The sequence below is a fragment of the Portunus trituberculatus genome, chromosome 47 (assembly GCF_017591435.1).
Source record: "Portunus trituberculatus isolate SZX2019 chromosome 47, ASM1759143v1, whole genome shotgun sequence".
Lineage (NCBI taxonomy): Eukaryota > Metazoa > Arthropoda > Malacostraca > Decapoda > Portunidae > Portunus > Portunus trituberculatus.
In genome coordinates, this window is record NC_059301.1 from 21464754 (window position 1) to 21484753 (window position 20000).

General features: G+C 39.0%; 1 protein-coding gene across 1 annotated transcript in view; it reads right to left on the reverse strand.

The window, feature by feature from the left end:
- LOC123498166 (uncharacterized transporter slc-17.2-like) overlaps positions 1-18814 on the reverse strand; it is a 25196-nt gene extending 6382 nt beyond the window's left edge. Inside the window, exons 1-5 of the mRNA XM_045245334.1 lie at positions 17637-18814; positions 14206-14339; positions 5266-5527; positions 3885-3961; positions 1357-1487 (exon numbers count right to left, since the gene is read on the reverse strand). Of these exons, the coding sequence (XP_045101269.1) occupies positions 1358-1487; positions 3885-3961; positions 5266-5527; positions 14206-14339; positions 17637-17858 (825 nt within the window). The 5' untranslated portion in view covers positions 17859-18814 and the 3' untranslated portion in view covers position 1357. The remainder of the gene's footprint in view (positions 1-1356; positions 1488-3884; positions 3962-5265; positions 5528-14205; positions 14340-17636) is intronic.
- Between the last annotated feature and the right edge of the window lie 1186 nt (positions 18815-20000).

Sequence of the window (20000 nt, forward strand, 5' to 3'; positions counted from 1 at the left end):
TTTGAGGCATTCTTGATGGGCGTTTGTGTGCATATTCGAGTATGGATGGGCTATTTATTAGCTTGTATTTTTAATTGCCTTAGAAAATTATTATTTCTGAAATACAACGGGCACTGCAAGTTACCAAAGAAATTTGATATCTTCAGCAAGATGAATAAGTGAATAATAATAATGATAATAATATGGATAAATAAAAATTGATAGATAGAAATGAATAAGTTATTACATATTGTTATTATTATTATTATTATTATTATTATTATTATTATTATTATTATTATTATTATTATTATTATTATTATTATTAAAAGAATAGAGAAATAAATTAAAATAAGGCAAAAGACAGTCAGAGAAGGAGGAGGGAAAAAGCGGTGTACCTAAGGAACTTGTGTTACAATGTTACATCGCTTAACTTTTATTATTTACTGTACAGTATTTCACAATTATTTTGTTAATTTGTCAAAATTTTATTGCTTTTTGTTTGAATATTTCTTATATATATATATATATATATATATATATATATATATATATATATATATATATATATATATATATATATATATATATATATATATATATATATATATATATATATATATATATATATATATATATATATATATATATATATATATATATATATATATATATATATATATATATATATATATATATATTTTTATATATATTTTTTTCCACTTATTTATTTATTTGTTATTTTATTTATTCATTTTTTTGCTTGTGATGTCTTGATAGTAGTTGCACTACCCTTCTTTCAAAATTATAGATCCATCAGTCTGGAGTAACAAATTAATCATATTTCAAATAGTACTTGCTAATCGATGTGTTTATTTGTGCTAATTTCCAGATGTATGTTTCTTAATGTATTAAATTTGTTCCTTCATCAGCCTTAAAATGCCCCTCAAAATGTGTTTCTTGCCACCATCACTTAACTGCTGATGAACTGGTGATTGTGCTCTCTAGCACTTCAAAGAATCTCCCAAAATTAAGATCATGTAATAATAAAAATGATCATAATAATGACAATAATAATGATACAATGATGATGTTGATAAAAGTTATTTCAATATCCTTACTTAGAATGTAATATTCCAGTGTTCACTAAGGCATTCGTGTGGTGCTGTCTATTCCCATGTGGGGTGAAAACACATCACTAGAACTCAACTTTTTTTTTTTTTGGAGGGAGCAGGGGGTGTGTATGAGGAGAGCTAAGGAAAGAGAAGAATCGAATCTCCAAGATATTTTCATATATATATATATATATATATATATATATATATATATATATATATATATATATATATATATATATATATATATATATATACTCACCTCAGTTTCTTCGGCTCAGAATCATTCCATGGCTGAACTTTGTCAGTTCCCAAAAAGACATAAATGGTGCAGAATATGAAGTTGAAGACAGCAGATATGACGAAGACTGTATTCCATGCTGGCATGGTTTGCTGAATGGGAGAAGAGGAAGTTGTTAGCTGTCTTTCTTTATTATGAGTAGTTATAGTAACAAAAAGAAAGAAATTCTTTTCCTGTCACACCAATGACTACATTGTATTATTTTTAATACTGTTTACTTGTTGCAAGGGTGAGTGACTACCATGAAAGTGTATTGCTCACATCCAAGGGGTATTTTCCAGATTTTGTCATCACATGGGACTACACAATCTCATCCATCCTGGTGAGGCTGCTAGTACATAGTTTTTTTTTTTTTTTTTTCCCATTGAAGTATATAGACTGGAGGATATGTGCCACATTGGGTGTGTAATTGTGTTGAACTTTTATTTTTTGAAAGATGTTAAATTCTTATTTGTTTAACTTTTTAAGATAAATTTTTGTCTCTTGGAACCTATAATTTTTCCTATCCTCTTAAGTTTGAGTAATGGACAAATCCATCAGTGAACATCCAACTAGAATGAATTAAACTAATTTTTGTAGGGTCCAACTGAAAGAACATTACATGCAACTAATAAGCTGTGTTTTACTGAGGATTCTCATTGGACTTCAGAAGTATGTATTTGGTTTCATGGTTAATTTATAATCTCATTTCATTAATAGTGTTGATATCTTCTAAGACAAAAATTTATTACATCTTATTTGAATTATGTTTTATCTTGCATGACTAATACCTGTTCTCTTGCATGAATTGTGTTTTATATCTGGCATGATTAATGTGTTGTGATTTTGCTGTCTTCTTGTGCAGCACAGTGAATAACTATTGGTATAACTGGACCAGTATCCACAGTTAGAAATGTTTTGTGCTGCATACTTATAATTTCTATAAAATAAACAAAGGGTATTTATAATTTCGGATTCCATTGTAGCCCCAGATCTGAAACTGCTTGATATCATATACTTTTCAGTATTGTTAATGAAGATTTACGTTGTCATTGGTAATGGCACCAGTGATGGCTATTGCCACGAAGGCTGTTGTAGAGCCCATGGTGTTGGTGAGGCCCTTGAGGGTTCCAGCTAAGTTTGGGGCAATATCTTGCTCTGAGAGATGGAAACCACTACTAATTGGTCTCATAAAGCCAAGTGCCAGGCACATAACAACCATGGCCACAGTAGAATCACAGTTCACCCACATCATGCCAATCAAGCAAGCCCCTGACGAATACAAGCCTGGGAGAGGGGACAAATGTTCACTGACATGTGACATTCCAGTCAAGATTTTAACACATAAATCCTGCAAAATATATTCTGATGTGGAAAATTACTTGTCTTCAAAGTATGTCATATTTAGATAAGTTTGACAAAATTGTCATTTTTGTAAATGATTGACATCTCACCAAGAGACGTTGACAGTTTCCTCACAGCATTCACGGATAGAACTTTTTTCTTTTGAAGTATATCAACTATGATGCCCCAAGACACACAAGTGAAGATCATCATCACATATGGCAAAGCTGAACTGAAGCCATTCTGAAAAAATTTAGATTTTTTTTTTTTAGGTAAAATATTACTTTTAAAATAACAATATTAACCCCTAGCCGGCGGCAGTGGACGTTGGCTGTCTCCTAAAATGTGAATCGTCTATATATAGCTTCTGCCGCGTAGTGGTGTGCAGCATAAATTTAGTTACACCGCATTTTGTTATGTTTTGACAGCATCTTTATATAGACTCTACCGCAATTTCGCGCCGTGTTTACAAGTTTCTCAAATCAAACTTTAGGCTTTAAAGTGAAATTTCTTTATATGTTTACTAGAATAATGGAGTCACTCACACCCACATTAAAAAATGTGTCCAGGACTTGTGACCTGGATGTGGTTTCCCTCCACCCTCCCAATTTTTTTTGTTTTTGTTTTTTGCTTTTTCAGTTATGTGATGGTTTCCTCTCTTACTAACTCATCATCTAAATCATGCGCTAGAATCAGCTGTAAATCCTCATCAGTGATTCTCCTCCTTGTAGGAAGCATGGTTGTGCCTAAAATTCCCAAATATGTCCAAGAAATAATACTATATTGGTGGAATGACAGGCAGACAGGAGCACTCCACCCTGCCTGAAAGCTGGGAACAGAGTGTGGTATGAGTGTGAGAAGTCACGTACACCAAGGCCACTCTTGACTTGCCAGTTATCATTTTTGTGGCTCGGGGGCACTCACACGTGGCCGTCTATATATAGTCGATGCTTAGAAATACAAGGGATAAATTTTGGAGACGAGTCTATATATAGTCACCCCGCAAATTTTTGATACAATCAGGACCGTCTATATATAGTTCCACCGCCGGCTAAGGGTTAATATCCATTTCTGAGTTTTTAGATTTTCTCACTTTGCTCATATCAAAATGCATAATCTTGTTGGAATATGTTGGTAGCTCTGTTAACAGAATGAAGAAACTGTACCTGGAGCAAAAGGCGGATGCCATTATGGCCCAAAATGGACATGAAGTCATTATCTTGTGCCAAGGAATGTCAACCACCTGTAATAAGAGAAAAGGTTGCATATCACTTAAGGTTGTAACCAGTGTAGTTTATAATGACACATTGAATATGGCCATGTCAGATTTTATTTATTTATTATTTTTTTTCAAAGGCAAAGGGATTCAGTTTCAAGGAGTGTGGAAAGTGATCCTCAGTTTTCTGTGGCCAAGAAAATTTCTTTCATGGCTGTATAATAGTACAATGTAACTAATACATTTTTTTTCCATTGTAACATATTGATTGAAGCTTATTGTATGCATTTGACAAATCCACACCATCATTGAAAACCCTGTCTAGGGAGGGGACCACAAATATATTATCAGCTCTTCTGATATTGACCATCACTTTTGACCTCTCAGCTTTTTTTTTATCATTAATTTCTGCAACATTTGTGGCCTTAAAGTTAATTTTTAGTCTGTGGAATATCATCTCTTCTCTACTAAACTCATCATTTCTTCACTGAAACACAGATGTCTGAAGCAACTGACTGTAACCTGTTCTCTGTTCCATTCTACTTTCTCTATCCTCATTTTCAATCACTGTTACATCAAAATATGTATGGAACAACCTAACTTGCTCTCATAGCCTTGTTATTGAGTTCTGAATTCCGTACCATCTACATGGTTTTGACTTAATAGTTGTTCTTAAGCTAAACTCATCTGTGTTGTTTAACTCACTTCACTCCTCTAATGGTAAAAATGCTTTGAATATTTAAGTTATAAAAGTGGATCACATTTTGTGACTCTCTTCCCTTTTGTGGTGTTGTCCATTCTTGGACATCTCCAGTACCCATCATATATAGTATGAAGGAAATGTATACAATATTACTTATACAAATATTACAACATAATATAACTCATTTGATTTGGTGTTATGTTTGCCTATACTACTTGTAGATGTAAATAACATCTGACCAACTTCAGAATTTCCTGGAACTGTTATTCACTTAGCATCATACATCACCTGTAACTCTCCTCATCTAGAGTAAACTTATGCAACACATTATTGCACAGGCTGGCTCATAGTCTTCATGTTCTTAACTTCTTCCTCATTATTTTCCTTTTATTTCTTCCAGCAGAGGAATTTTATATATTTCAGCACATAAAATTACATAACCAATTGGTTCAATTTCCTTTGTTTGCTAACTCCTGATAGATTGTCATCTATTTTGTTGTCATGTGTGATCCAGCCACTTATCGGAAGTTGAGGCTCCACTGCCTAGAGTAATGCTATTGAAAAAAGTGCCCATCTAATATGGTCTTGATGTACACCTATTCTCAGCACAGATAAGCACATGCATCACCTTATCTCTCTTGGTGTAATGGCGATGCTCTAGGATGAACTGCAACTCAGCATCAGAAATCCTAGGATGGTGTTCAGGAAGGTCATGTATCAGAAGGAACCAAGGGATTGCCCAAATCACACCCAAACCTCCAAACACATAGAAGACTGATGGCCACCCACCCAGGAAGGTTGTGCTGCACAGCCACACACCCACAGACATTGCCACAATGTTGCCAATCTGCAGACCTGATACATGCAGTGTAAGATAGTTGTTTGATTTCCTGTAAAATTATATACAGTAAGTCCTCGTTATATGGTACATATGCATTCCTGAAAACCTTACCGCAAATCAAAATTACCGTATACCGAACCTATTATAACATGTAATAATAGGGGATGTGTTCCAGCACATCGAAAGTCATCCCTACAGACATGAAAATACATGAAAATAATCATGTAGAATAATGTAAAGTACTGCGCAAAAGAAATAAACAGAAAATGTTTTTATTTACCTTTCACTCACCACATATTCTATCAGATGATGTCCCTCCCGAGGCTAAGGAACAGTAAGGATTTTAGACTTTACTCATCTTCCACTGAGTGGGCAGATGAGGCTCTGCTCTGCAGATCCATTACATTCTCCACAGCTTTTTTTATAGCCTCACGATTCTTAACACCATCCAGACTGTCGGCTGGGCTGGGCCCAAGTTTCGACTTATGGTAGATGTACCTTCTCCCTGCTCTTTCCTCTTCAAAATATCTAATTTTACCTCTAATGTCAGACTACTCCTCTTTTGCTTTGCCTTTTCAACTCCAGCAGTGTCTGCAGAATATTTTGGGGCCATTATGGGTGCGTCACTGTGTTGTGATAATAATATCAACAAAAAACACACCGTAAGGATTTAACTTGTGTTCAGTGGGAAACGCTGGAAGAGACTGATTGTTGTGGTGGCGCTACAGTACGGTGTAAACAAAACACGGGGTTATACCATATCTGTGAATTTTTCTTACCGTAAATAGAATCGAAGGTAAGAATTACCAAACACTGTTACTGTGAATTTACCGGATAATGAAGTACCATATAAGGAGGACTTACTGTACTCATTAATTTTTTTCTTCTTTTTTTACTGTAACTATGAAATAAACATTTTATACTTATAATTCCTGGTGCTTATTTTACAGACAAACAAGACAATATTTTCCATGGAGATTACATACATTATGCCGCATACTTCAACAAGAAATGGTCTCATTGCTGTTAACGTGTTTGTAATTGTGAAGAAAATATTATAAAAAATGAGAGAGAGAGAGAGAGAGAGAGAATAACCTATATTAATAACATCTCCCCCATTCCCTCCAACTCTCTCTCTCTCTCTCTCTCTCTCTCTCTCTCTCTCTCTCTCTCTCTCTCTCTCTCTCTCTCTCTCTCTCTCTCTCTCTCTCTCTCTCTCTCTCTGTGTGTGTGTGTGTGTGTGTGTGTGTGTGTGTATTGTACAGGGTTCGAGCGGGGCTCATAGTGTCCTGTCTCTATATCTCCATTTATCTAATTTTTCTTTAAAGTTATGCACACTATGTGCTGTAACAATTCCATTATCCAATGCATTCCATTTTCCACCGTTCTGTGTGGAAAACTGTATTTTCAACATCCTTCACACACTGCCTCATCCTGATCTTTTCATGTCCTCCTGTCCTTCCAACTTCTTCTGCCAACAGCACCAGGTCTTCTTTGTCTATCTTTTCAATATCATTTACTATCTTATACATTGTTATTAGGTCCCCACATTCTCTTCTATCTTGTAAGGTTGGCAGTCCCATTTCCTTCAGTCGTTCTTCATATGTGAGGTCCTTTAATTCCGGCACCATCTTTGTAGCAATCTTCTGTATCCTTTCCAATTTTCTTATATCCTTTTTAGAGCTCAGAGACCATACCACTGCTGCATATTCCAGCCTTGGGCATATCATGCTTGTGATGATATTTTTCATCATATCTTTATCCATGTAATGAAATGCCACTCTTATATTAGTCAACATCTTATATGATAGTCCAAATATCTTGCTTATGTGTTTATCAGGGCTCAGATTTTCTTGTATGATCACTCCAAGATCTTTTTCCTCTTTAGTCTTCATTATTTGCTCCTCTCCTATCAAATAGTTCCATACTGGTCTTCTCTTACTCTTTCCTAGTTCCATTATGTGGCATTTCTTGACATTAAACTCCAATTTCCACTTCTTGCTTCATTCATAGATCTTGTTTAAATCTTCCTGCAACAGCAGACAGTTTTGATAACTCTTAGCAACTTTGCATCATCAGCGAATAAATTTATATAACTTTATCCCAATGTGAATGTCGTTTACATAAAATTGAAACATAATGGGAGCTAACACTGAGTCAATCCTGACTCCTGCTGTTACAAAGAAAGAGGCATGTGGCTATCTCTGTGCTGTTACGGCCCGCCCGTAACATGCATTACTACCATCACCTCCTCTGCTTGTTACCTCGTTCGCCACCTCTCCGCCTCCCCTTCCACGCCACCGTCTCGTGAACCTTCCACGCCAGCGTCTCGTGAACCTTCCACGTCACCGTTTCATGAAGCCCGGCTACTGTCCCGAAGTTGGATTCACGCGGCCCCTTTCGACTCAACCGAAAGTGTTGAGCCAGCTCTTGGTTTTCTGGATTGGCAGTTGAGATCCAAGCCTCAACCTGTGAACACAACGCCTCTTGGTTCTGCCGTGGGATCAACCATCACTCAGCATTTCACCACTGCGACACCGCATAAGTATCACTTCCCTCGTCCGTGTTTTCCACATTGCCTCTATATAGGATTAGGATTATTGTTAGGTATTAAGTTGGGTTCTTTATTGTTGTATTTATTACTGTGTTATATGTATATGTGTATGTCATTTTCCTGTGTTTCATGTTATATATCTGTGTTTCATGTTTCTTGTTATATATGTGTCAATTTCATTATGGGTTATTAAAGTAGCTTTTAAAGTGACCCCTTTTGCATTTCCTCACCAGTTGAACCTGCAGTGTTTTTTTTATTGTTATTGTTCACCGGCTCTCCGATGCCAATCTTACCAGTTTAACCGGTGAACGTAACAATTGGCGACCGTGACAGGACCATTATAACCCATGTTCAGTGTTCCATTTTTCCAGTGACTTTTTTCTGTGATTGCTTGTGTTTCTGTGGTGTTGTGACTCTGATGTGTTTTTTTCTGTGACTTACTCTGCGTGTGGTTTAAATTTACCTTTGTGCGTTCAAGTGGCTCCTTTTGGGTTAAACGTGCTTCGTGACTTTCATTGGTATCGCATAGCAGTGGTAGAGCAGGAAACCAGGTAGAAAGGCGTGTTCACCGATAGCACTTATCTCTAGTTTTTGCACATAGGCAGGTGTGTAATAAGTGTTATCCAAGTGTTGGGATCATCATATGTTCATGCGAACCCTCAATGCCCTCACTTCGCGGATCATTTTTCTCGCTAGTTAGAATCGGCCATTTTAACTAGTCTCTCAGACTAATCCGCCTCCTTATCAATAACAAGTCTCAGTACAATTCGCTCCTCACTCTCAAGTCTCGTAACTAGAGTAATCCGGATCCCTCTTAATGCCGTAACTCTCTAGTTTACCCCTCATTAGTGATTGTACTCATAAGTGTTTACTTAAGTATAATCTAGGTAATTTCCAAGGTTGCCTTTATTATCACTCTGCCAAGTTCCTCACTTAAGTAATTCGCTTATCATTTTTTTGTTGTGGTTTAACATCTATTTAATATGGCTTCCGCTCAGTTTAACGTTGAAGATTTTGTGCCGACCCTTCTCTGGAACAACTTAAATATGCTAATATAAAGAAGGACCAATGGAAAGCCATCGCTAAACATTTTGATGTTCCCATCACGTCTCAGATGACTAAAGAGGTCATTAAGAATGTAGTTGTTGAACATCTAGTGCAAGAAGGTCAGTTGCTAGGAAATGCCATAGAAGAGTTAACTCCCATGTCAGCCTCTACGAGGACTATAATACACAGTCCCCAGGAAGAACAGGATAAGAGTAGGATAAGTCAATGGGAAATTGAGAAGCTTAAACTAGAATACCGGATGCATGAAAAACAAATGCAACTACAGGCAGAAAAAGAAGCAAAAGAAATGCAACTACAGGCAGAAGATAAAGATAAAGAGAGAGAATTTCAGTTACAACTTAGAAGGCAGGAGAAAGAGTTAGAAATTCAGGAGTTAGCCCTACGAAATGACGCTAAGTTTAGAGGGGAAGAAATAGATATAAAGAAACAGTTAGCAAGCTTTAATCCTGCTACAGCTGCTCCGCTAGTTCCCCCTTTTGATGAATCTGATGTTGACGGGTCATTTCGCGCTTTTGAGAGCATTGCTCATAGGAATAAATGGCCCAAGGATCAGTGGGTGTCTCTCCTTGTCCCTAAGCTAGTAGGAAAAGCTTATAGGGTATACAACGGCCTTAGTGATGAGGTAGAATATGAAGAGATCAAAGGTAACATTCTAGACGCCTACTCTATCACTTCTGATGGATACAGACAGCAGTTTCGAAAGTATGTGAAACCAGAGTCTCACACCTATGTTGAATTCGCTAGTGAGAAACTAAGACAATTTAAGAAATGGTTAGCCGCCCTTAACATTACCACCTTTTCGGAGTTGCTCAATCTAATGGTCCTGGAAGAATGGAAGAACAAGTTACCATTTAATATTCTGAGGCATGTGGAAGAACGGGAGAGAGTGAGCTTATGTCTGCCGCTAAAGTGGCTGATGCGTTTGCTTTGTTGATGGGATCCCTGGGTAGTAGAGGTCGTGGTTCACTGTCTAATGTTAGGTCCTCCTTTGGGGAAGGTTTTGGGGCGCGGGTGGTAAGCCAACCGGATTCTCGCCAAATGCATATAATTCCCCCTGGTGTACATACTGTAAGAAGCCAGGTCACACGATCCAGAAATGTAGACACCCAAATTGCAAGGGTTCTCAACGTCAATTTTCTTTTGTGTCCCCTAGACCTAACACATTTGAGAACAAGAAACCAGTGGCCCTAGCTAACCCTGTCAACTCTCCTCTAGAACTTTATGACTCGTACATGTATCAAGGTAAAGTGTCCTGACTGATGGTAAAGACAAGGCAATAAATATCAAGGTTCTGCGTGATACAGGTGCTGCCCAATCCATCTTAAGGGAAGATGTCATCCCTAACATCAAACAGGCTTTCACTGGGGAGAAGGTGATCCTTACAGGTCTCGAATCACAGCTCTCCTATCCTTTGGCTAATATTAGCTTACAGTGCCCGTTCATTTCAGGAGAGGTTGAGGTAGCCATTAAACCTGGTGAACTGCCAGTACCGGGGTACATCTTGTACTGGGTAATGATCTTGCGGGTAACTTGGCTGTTCCAAACTTAATTGTTCTTGATTCTCCCTTAACAGAAAGTCCCACTAAGACCCTGGACGAAACATCCCTCACTTCTTCCCAGTGTGTGCAGTCACCAGGTCTCAGTCCAAGTCCCCTGCCCTTTCATCACCTCCTCCACCAATGATTGCCTCTACTGACAACTTGTATAATGACATCATTTCAAAGGAGAATTTGATTAATGCTCAGGAACAGGATCTCACTTTGGCTAAGATCAGACATGTGGCCAGTGAGACAAAGGATATGTCTAAATTGCCTTGTTTTTATTATCAGGAAGGAGTCCTGATGCGTGCCTACAGACCTCCTGAACTGAAACAACTAGACACCTGGTCAGAAACACATCAAGTTGTCATCCCTTGTCTGTAAGACCAGCCATTATAGAACTAGCTCATGATGGATTGTCAGGTCATCTAGGCATCCAAAAAACCTACAAGAAGGCTCTTCAACATTTTTTTGGCCAGGAATGAAAAAGGATGTGTCACACTATGTAAAAACATGTCACATATGTCAAGTTGTGGGTAAGCCTAACGAACGCCTTGTGCCAGCTCCTCTGACGCCTATTCCAGTTCAGACGGAGCCCTTCGAAAAGATCATACTAGACTGCGTAGGGCCCTTACCCAAAACCAAACGAGGGAATCAGTATTTGTTAACCCTCATGGATCCCACTACCAGGTACCCTGAAGCATTCCCTCTTAAGAACATCACATCAAAGACCATTGTAAAACATCTAATACATTTTTTCACCTCGGTAGGAATTCCAAAACAAATTCAGTCTGACAAGGGTAGCAATTTCACTAGCCATTTTTTCCAACAGATAGTGAATGAGCTAAACATCGACCATGTTACCTCCTCGGCTTACCACCCCAATCCCAAGGCTGTCTGGAGCGGTTTCACCAAACATTAAAATCCATGATGAAGAAGTATTGCTTGGAGCATCAAGGAGACTGGGATGAAAGTATTTCTTTCCTTCTCTTCGCTTTAAGAGAATCTCCTCAAGATTCTTTAGGTTACTCCCTTTTGAATTACTCTATGGTAGACAGATCAGGGGGCCTCTCAAAATATTAAAGGATCAATGGTTTACTCAAAATACTCCTTCAAGCCCCAGTGTGTCTGACTACATCAGTAACCTTAAGAATAAAATCAGTGAAGTCAGATCTTTTGCTAAATCAAACTTCCTCAAATCTCAAACTAAAATGCAACAGAATTCTCTTCCCAAATCTGTCATGAGAAGTTTCAAACCAGGAGACAAGGTTTTACTTTTTCTCCCCACTCCAGGCAATGCTCTTCACAGTAAGTTCATGGGACCTTATGTTGTGGCTCAAAAACTAAGTCCATTAAATTATGTGGTCCACACTCCTGACCGTCGTAAGGATTCCCAACTTGTTCATATTAATCTAATGAAACCTTACCACTCCAGAGAACCAGAGGACGACTTGTCTCGCGCTGTACCTGTATGTCTGATAGGAAAGGAGTCTGGTCCTGTGCCCCCCGAGGAAGAGTCCGACATCGAATTCCTCTTCTCGTCACCTAAAGGACGCCCCTCAAACAGCCAAATCATGTCCAACCTTGATGAGGTGTTTCTTTCCTTAACACCTTCACAACAGTCTGATCTTAAAAGTTATTGCCAGACTCCTACCCATTGCCCTTGATAGAGGACCTTATAGATAGTATAGGAGTAGCCAAATTTGTAACCACTATAGACTTGCTTAAAGGTTACTACCAGATTCCCCTCTCGGACGAGGCCCAAATAATATCCGCCTTCATCACTCCCTTCGGACTATACCAATACCAAGTGATGCCCTTTGCGTGTCTAATGCTCCCGCCACCTTCCAGAGGGCTATAAATTACATAACTCAGGACTTGGAGGGCAACATCTACTTCACCGACCTGTTCCTGGGCGGCACCTTCCTCACCTACGGCACGGAGGTCATCAACTTCCCTGACATGGACCCCGAGAAGCGCATCGATCCCATGACACGCATCTTCCCCAGAGTCACCAAGTGCACCTTCAGGAAGTTCGGCCCTTCGGGAACCATCGAGACCCACGACACCATGTGTGTGCTGGCGGTTAACATCATCAACGAGAAGATCTACATTTTCATCTGGTTCTGGCTGGTCTCTCTCACCACCATCACCGCTGTCTGGCTCGTGTATCGCCTCCTCGTCATCGTCTCCTCCGATGTGCGCTTCAAGCTTCTGCAGGTTCTTCCTTTGCGAGGTGCTGTGTCTGGTGGTGGGGGTGGACAACATCATCGCCGACGCCTTATCAAGATCTCCCGTCTCACCTCCTTCATGAGCCCATTACGGAGGTCTTAGGGGGGAGGAAATGTTACGGCCCGCCCGTAACATGCATTACTACCATCACCTCCTCCGCTTGTTACCTCGTTCGCCACCTCTCCGCCTCCCTTCCACGTCACCGTCTCGTGAACCTTCCACGCCACCGTCTCGTGAACCTTCCACGTCACCGTTTCATGAAGCCCGGCTACTGTCCCGAAGTTGGATTCACGCGGCCCTTTCGACTCAACCGAAAGTGTTGAGCCAGCTCTTGGTTTTCTGGATTGGCAGTTGAGATCCAAGCCTCAACCAGTGAACACAACGCCTCTTGGTTCTGCCGTGGGATCAACCATCACCCAGCATTTCACCACTGCGACACCGCATAAGTATCACTTCCCTCGTCCGTGTTTTCCACATTGCCTCTATATAGGATTAGGATTATTGTTAGGTATTAAGTTGGGTTCTTTATTGTTGTATTTATTACTGTGTTATATGTATATGTGTATGTCATTTTCCTGTGTTTCATGTTATATATCTGTGTTTCATGTTTCTTGTTATATATGTGTCAATTTCATTATGGGTTATTAAAGTAGCTTTTAAAGTGACCCCTTTTGCATTTCCTCACCAGTTGAACCTGCAGTGTTTTTTTATTGTTATTGTTCACCGGCTCTCCGATGCCAATCTTACCAGTTTAACCGGTGAACGTAACAGTGCATCAATATCATTCATTTACAGTTTATAGATAATAATTATATTTTTGCATGGAAAATTTTTCCTGTAATTGTGTAATTTCAGAATTATAAACTAACTCTCTCATATATATATATATATATATATATATATATATATATATATATATATATATATATATATATATATATATATATATATATATATATATATATATGTATATATATCTGAGAAGCTCTCATAGGTTCTATCAGGTTGGTACTGTACCTGTTATTATTATACTCTAGTACATTGCCTTGCCTTTGGGAGGAATCCATGATGACATCAAGAAGTGTAGAGAAGGTAAACACACCCCCTGCTGGCACAGTATTCAGCTTTTTGTGAAGTGATCATAAATAGGATTTCCTATAAATAATAAATTTACAGAGACAATGTCAGTGTGGTCAGAAACAATTAATGAACAGTAATCTACAACAACACATTTAACCAAACCTGAGCCATGCCCTCCAGCACCCTGAGAGCAATCAGTAGACCAGGGGACGTATAAACACACAGCGGGGATAGCACTGTCAGGATTGAAGAAATAAAAATTCCCAACCCAAACACGAGTCTAGATATTCTGCCGCTCGGCCCCCAGGGAAGTTTGTTGCCATTGTGCCGAGGAAGAATGCACCCAAATTAAAGGCCTGAGTTTGTTCACTCCAATCATAGTCTGATACCTGAAAATATGTAAAGAAATGAAGCCTATTTATTTATTTTTTTATTATTTATTTATTATATTTATGAATGTATAGTGGTGATGTAATCATATAGCTTAAAGTACTGGGCTTTTGTTTTGTAAAAAATAAAAGTGAAAAGGTAGTTAGGCCTTTGGACACTGAACCTATCCTCATCACCATGTGATGTAAATGTCCAAACACAATTAAGGTAGCAAAGGATGGTATCCACCTTTTCTGAAGGATGATAGTACAGTAGAAGTCTGTTAATCTGGACATCAATAATTCAAATTTCTCAATAGTTCAAATTTTTTATGGAGCAAAAGAAATTAATTTTAGCCAAAATTAGGTCCTTTTACAAATTGAAACAAGGCAACAGGAGCACCCTAGCTGCTACCTATGCTCCCCTACCTCCAACCAACTTAGTAGTGGTGGGGCAGAAACCAGTAACTCAAAATTATTCAAGAAACCTTTTCCTTTCACTGGTAGAACTGTCAGAACTGGTTCCAGAACCAGTTCCATGGGTTACTGGTCAGTGGCGTCATCTGGCCTGAGCATCCGAGGCTTTAGCCCCAGATTTTTTTTCTTTAGCCCCAGATAATTCAACTTAAGAAGAAATATAACAGAACTGCCCATTAACAAGCCACTAAAGAGTAGAGAAGTTGTAGTGTCCCATTTTCAGTGAGTGCAAACTAAAACAAAAAAATCATATAACCTCACATGTTTTAAAAACTGCAGAGGGAATATGACTTTGCTTGTCAAAAATTTTTTTTTTTTTTGCTAGAATCCTTCTACTATCTAAAGAAAGCACAGAAATAGTTTTTTTTTCCCAGGAAGGATTCCCAGAGTTCCCTATAAGGGTCTGGGCTCAGCCCTCAATGTTTTCATTCCCAAGAAACACCCCTGGTACTGGTAGAACAGCTGATAAATACTAGTCTTTGAACCGCCAGTGCTCTGCTTGGTGGTTACTAGAGTGTAACAGTTCTGAGATTCATCTAGAATACAGACAGGGATGATCACCATTTACTGATTCCCAGTCCCAATGGCCAAAAGATCCAGGTTCTGGGATGGATAATAATAAACATGCATGTAGCACACAGGCTATTGATGTTGATGGTGAGAAACGTTTGGCGGATCAAGATGTAGCTGATGTGTATGGAGTCATATTTGCATAGTAAAACAACCCATATATCATGTCTAAACCTTTTATTACTTACTACTTTATTATTTGTGTATAGCGTTTTAAAGGGTACATCCTGATAATCTGCACTCCTGGTCCCCTGCTCGTCAGATTAACGAACTTTCAATGTAAATACTAGTACAAGCTTCTGTTGAAGTCTGAACTGAATGCCTCAAAGAATAAGACTACTAGGACACATGGTCATTCCTTCATCTTAATTTACCACTAGGACAACATTGACAAGACAACATTAATAAGGGAATTAAGAAAAAAAAAAATAAATAAATAAATAAAATAAAAAAAATCATGATACACTGGAGATAATAATCTAATCAAAGGTTCAAACAAGTTTTAGGATGCAACTCCAGTTGTCAAAATTTTAGCTCTGAAATCTGCAGTAAAACAGGTGTTACTGTGCACTAGTAGATCAAATAAGAGCCTCTTTTAAAAATATAGAAAGTTGACGTGCTCAAGAGACAGATGGTGGTGTATTTTCAGTGTTAATGTAACAGTAATTAATTTTGTAGACATTAATTCTGATGCTAGCAACACGAAACCATAAAACCAAAGACTTCCAATTTAACATCAAGCAAATCCAATATAAAAAAGGAAACACATATCAATAGAAGACATAATTCTACCTGCATACTATTTGCTTGTTAATTATGTAATAATGAAGACTAATGGTATAAGTAGGTGCAAAATATCCTATTAGAAATAAATAGATAAAAGGTTAATATGTAAATCTTTGTATAAGAAGATTCACTAAAGATTACAGTAAGAATGGATGCACAGTTCTCAGGATGTACAGAACACTGCAATGCAAAACATCTTTATGCACACTCCATGAACTATAAGGTAAATAGCAACCATAGTTTAGAGAAAATGTAATTAAATAATTAAAGACAAACATTGATGTCAGGTGGATCTGGAAGGATATGGCCAGCATTCACTGCTTATCAATGTTTAATGACCGATAAAATAAAGAATGAAAGATTAGACAGTACAGGAATGTTAAGAGATCCATAGTAATTATTCCTTGAGAGGTCACATGAGGCAGTGGCATAGTGGATAAAGTGGTGAATGTGGAATCGGGCAGATATCCATGCGTAGGTTCGAATCCCACCATGTACAGCCTTAGACACTTTGCCATTTGTTGAGTGGTTTAAAGTTACCTACATGTCACCATGATACCCAGGCTCTAGGTGGTTACACCCAAGATGAGCTTGGGGGGTGATATGGGCACTAATATGGGTACCACTGTAAATAAAATTGCCTGCGCCACTAATGGGTGGAAGCTGAACAGTGCTTCCTGTACACTCTTCAAGTGTGCCTACAGGCACTATAGGCCTTAAGGTAAAAAAAAAAAAAAAAAAATAAGTAGCCAATAGATGCTGTGAACCTGCTTTTGACCCTGGTGTAATCTTGAATGTCTCCCTTTGTGTTTTACAACACTACAGAGGCAGTCACAACTTGCCTTCTAAAGCTGAATATCTTCTTTTATGCAACATTATATGCATCTGAAACTACACTATTCATTCTAAACTGAGAGAGAGAGAGAGAGAGAGAGAGAGAGAGAGAGAGAGAGAGAGAGGGGGTAGAAGCTCCAATAATACTATACATGTACTTGGAGTCAAGAGGAAACCAAAAATGTCCTGAGGTCAGATTCAATCTCTTAACATACCACTCAACTTTTTCACTGCCTTTAATATATAGACTGTGATTTGTGCAACATCTTCCCTTTTACTAAACCTGATTTTATTTTCCTCACTGAAACACAAATATGTGAAGATACTTCTGGCATTAAACCTTTCTTTATTGCTTTCTACTTTCTCTTAGGTGGATGTTGTGTCTGTGTGTGCACTGACCTACCTTGCTTTCAATCTGGTCATAACTTCAGATGTTCAGAGTCACTCTGAGCCACATAGTACTATACTATAGTATCACATTACAATTAGGATTATTTCTCAAAAACTTTTTTGCCTAGCGGGAGGTCAAGAATTTGAATGGCAGTTGTCAAGATGGTAATGAATATCACATAGTCCTACTTAGCTTGCATCATCATCATTAGCAACAATAGCAGACAGAAAAGCTTAGAAAGGGCAGGGTATCATACTTACCACCACACTGCCCTCTGGAGCGTCCTCTGGAATGGGACACGTGTTTTTTGCCTCATCCTCAGTTGTGTCAGTTGTCATGTTCTTCTCCACTATGGCCACAATGGCAATTGACAGATACACCTCCATTATGCTGAATGTCATCAGTCCCAAGAAGCTCAACAGCATCAAAGTTTTTCGTGCATCCCAGCAACACTCCCCTTGTTTTAAGATTATTGGAATCATTTTCCATTGATCAGTATTGTACCTGCTGGTTACACATTTTAGAAAGAGATTAGTAACTAATATAGAAGGTTAATAAATGTAATACGACTATTAAGTAATATTCCTCAATGGCTTATGTTGTGTGTTCAGGAGCCAGAGGATATGCAGACACCAACAACTTCTCTATTGTAGTGTATCATGTGGAGTGGTGTTTAGTGTGGGTGGAGCATACATGTTTGTCTCTGTCTGGAACCTGACTCACTGATCTCAGCACCCAGGATGGAGGCTGAGGCAGGCAAGATATGTGACCTAACATGCTGTGCTGGGCTCCCAAAACGGAGTATGTGTGTCCTTGTCAGGTCAGGGTAGTGGGATGGGTTCCCACCATTTATTTCTAGAAAGTATAAGAAAATTTTTCACTCAGAATATTACTGCTGATATACAATTTGTTATAAAATTTTTAAGAAGTAATCACATTAAATCATAGAATAAAAAAGAAAGGGAGAATGGAAATTAAATGTTATTTTGAGACCTCAACTATTGAGGTTAGAAAGGTTAGAGAAGGTATCCACTCATGATAGGAGGCACCATTCTTGCTTTGATTCATCAAGGGAACTTGTATACAAAAAAACTTTCTTAGATGAGGACACAAAGCAATTTCTTTTCTTTCATTGGTAAGAATGTGTACATGTATGAAGGGTGTGTGGTTTAGTGTTGATAGTAAATGAGGTTGTGTACAGAGTGGAGGCTGCTTTTATCTGCTGTTTATCCCTGCATGGCCCTCCCTACTCTTATTCCTTACTGTCTTGGAGATACTGCATCCAACATCCTTGATCTTTTCCTAACAACTAATCTTTCTGTTTATGTTGTTACCTTATCTTTTCTGTTGGGTGTCTCTGATCATAAACTCATATCTGTATCTTGTCCTATCACTCTAATCCTTCCACAGGATCCCCAAAACCAAGGAATATACAGAGAGGAAGTTGTGGTGTGGGTTTAAGTTTGGAGGACAGCGACGGTGCTGCCATCTGTTAGAAGCGAGTACTTTCATAGAAAACGTTTTCAGGAGTAACTTAAGAAGATTTCTCCCATGCTTCCTCCCCACCCCCAATTTTTCCCTGCATTCTCTCGTGGTTATGAACTTATAAGGCAAATAATATATATATATATATATATATATATATATATATATATATATATATATATATATGCGTTTTCTGCCCGCCTCCGCCTGGGCCACACCATACTCCTCAGTTGCACCACCTATGTCTGTCTCCTGACCCCTTCTGCCCTTGGTGTAAGACTACCTCTGAGGCCATGAAACATTTCCTGCTTTGATGCCCACACTTCCATTCTCAACATATTGCACTACACTCCAGCTCCCGGCTCTCCACCGTTGCCATCCTAACACTGGACATGCCCACCCATCCTCCTGGCGGCCTCAGGCGGCCACCCCTCCTGGCAACCTGCTGTCCTTCATCTTACTTGTGCCTTCTTGAGGAAGACCGGCCAGCTACCATGCCTGTGATACCCACACAGGAGTACCCCAGGGCTCAAAAGGATCCATAGATCTTCACGGCCTCTTTTGGATCCTTATGAGCCCTGGGGTAGTTCTGTGTGGGTATCAGGCGTGGTAGCTGACTGGTCTTCCTCAAGAAGGCACAAGTAAGGCGAAGGACAGCAGGTTGCCAGGAGGGGTGGACACCTGAGGCCGCCAGGAGGGTGGGCAGGTCGAGTGTTGTGATGGCCAGGGCTGAGAGCCGGGAGCGTAGTGCAGTATGTTGAGAGTGGAAGCGTGGGCACTAAAGCAGGAAATGTTCCATGGCCTCAGGGGTAGTCTTACACCAAGGGCAGAAGTGGTCATGAGACAGACGTAGGTGGTGCAAGTGAGCACTGAGTGTGTTGTGGCCCAGGCGGAGGCAGGCGATGGCTGATGTGCCTTGCGCTCCTTCCTGTGACTGACCTACTGTTTGAATCTTGTAACGGCAGGTACTCATCCTCCCCACTGATGGACACCCCCATCCCTCATCCCCTTACTATCTGCGACCCACGCGCCATCTGTTAGAAGCTATAAGCTCCCTAATTAATTCCTCCAGCCCGCTCATTGAACCCATATATCCTTAAAGAATCCTTGCCCAAAACAGTGGTATCTCTGGCATTTTG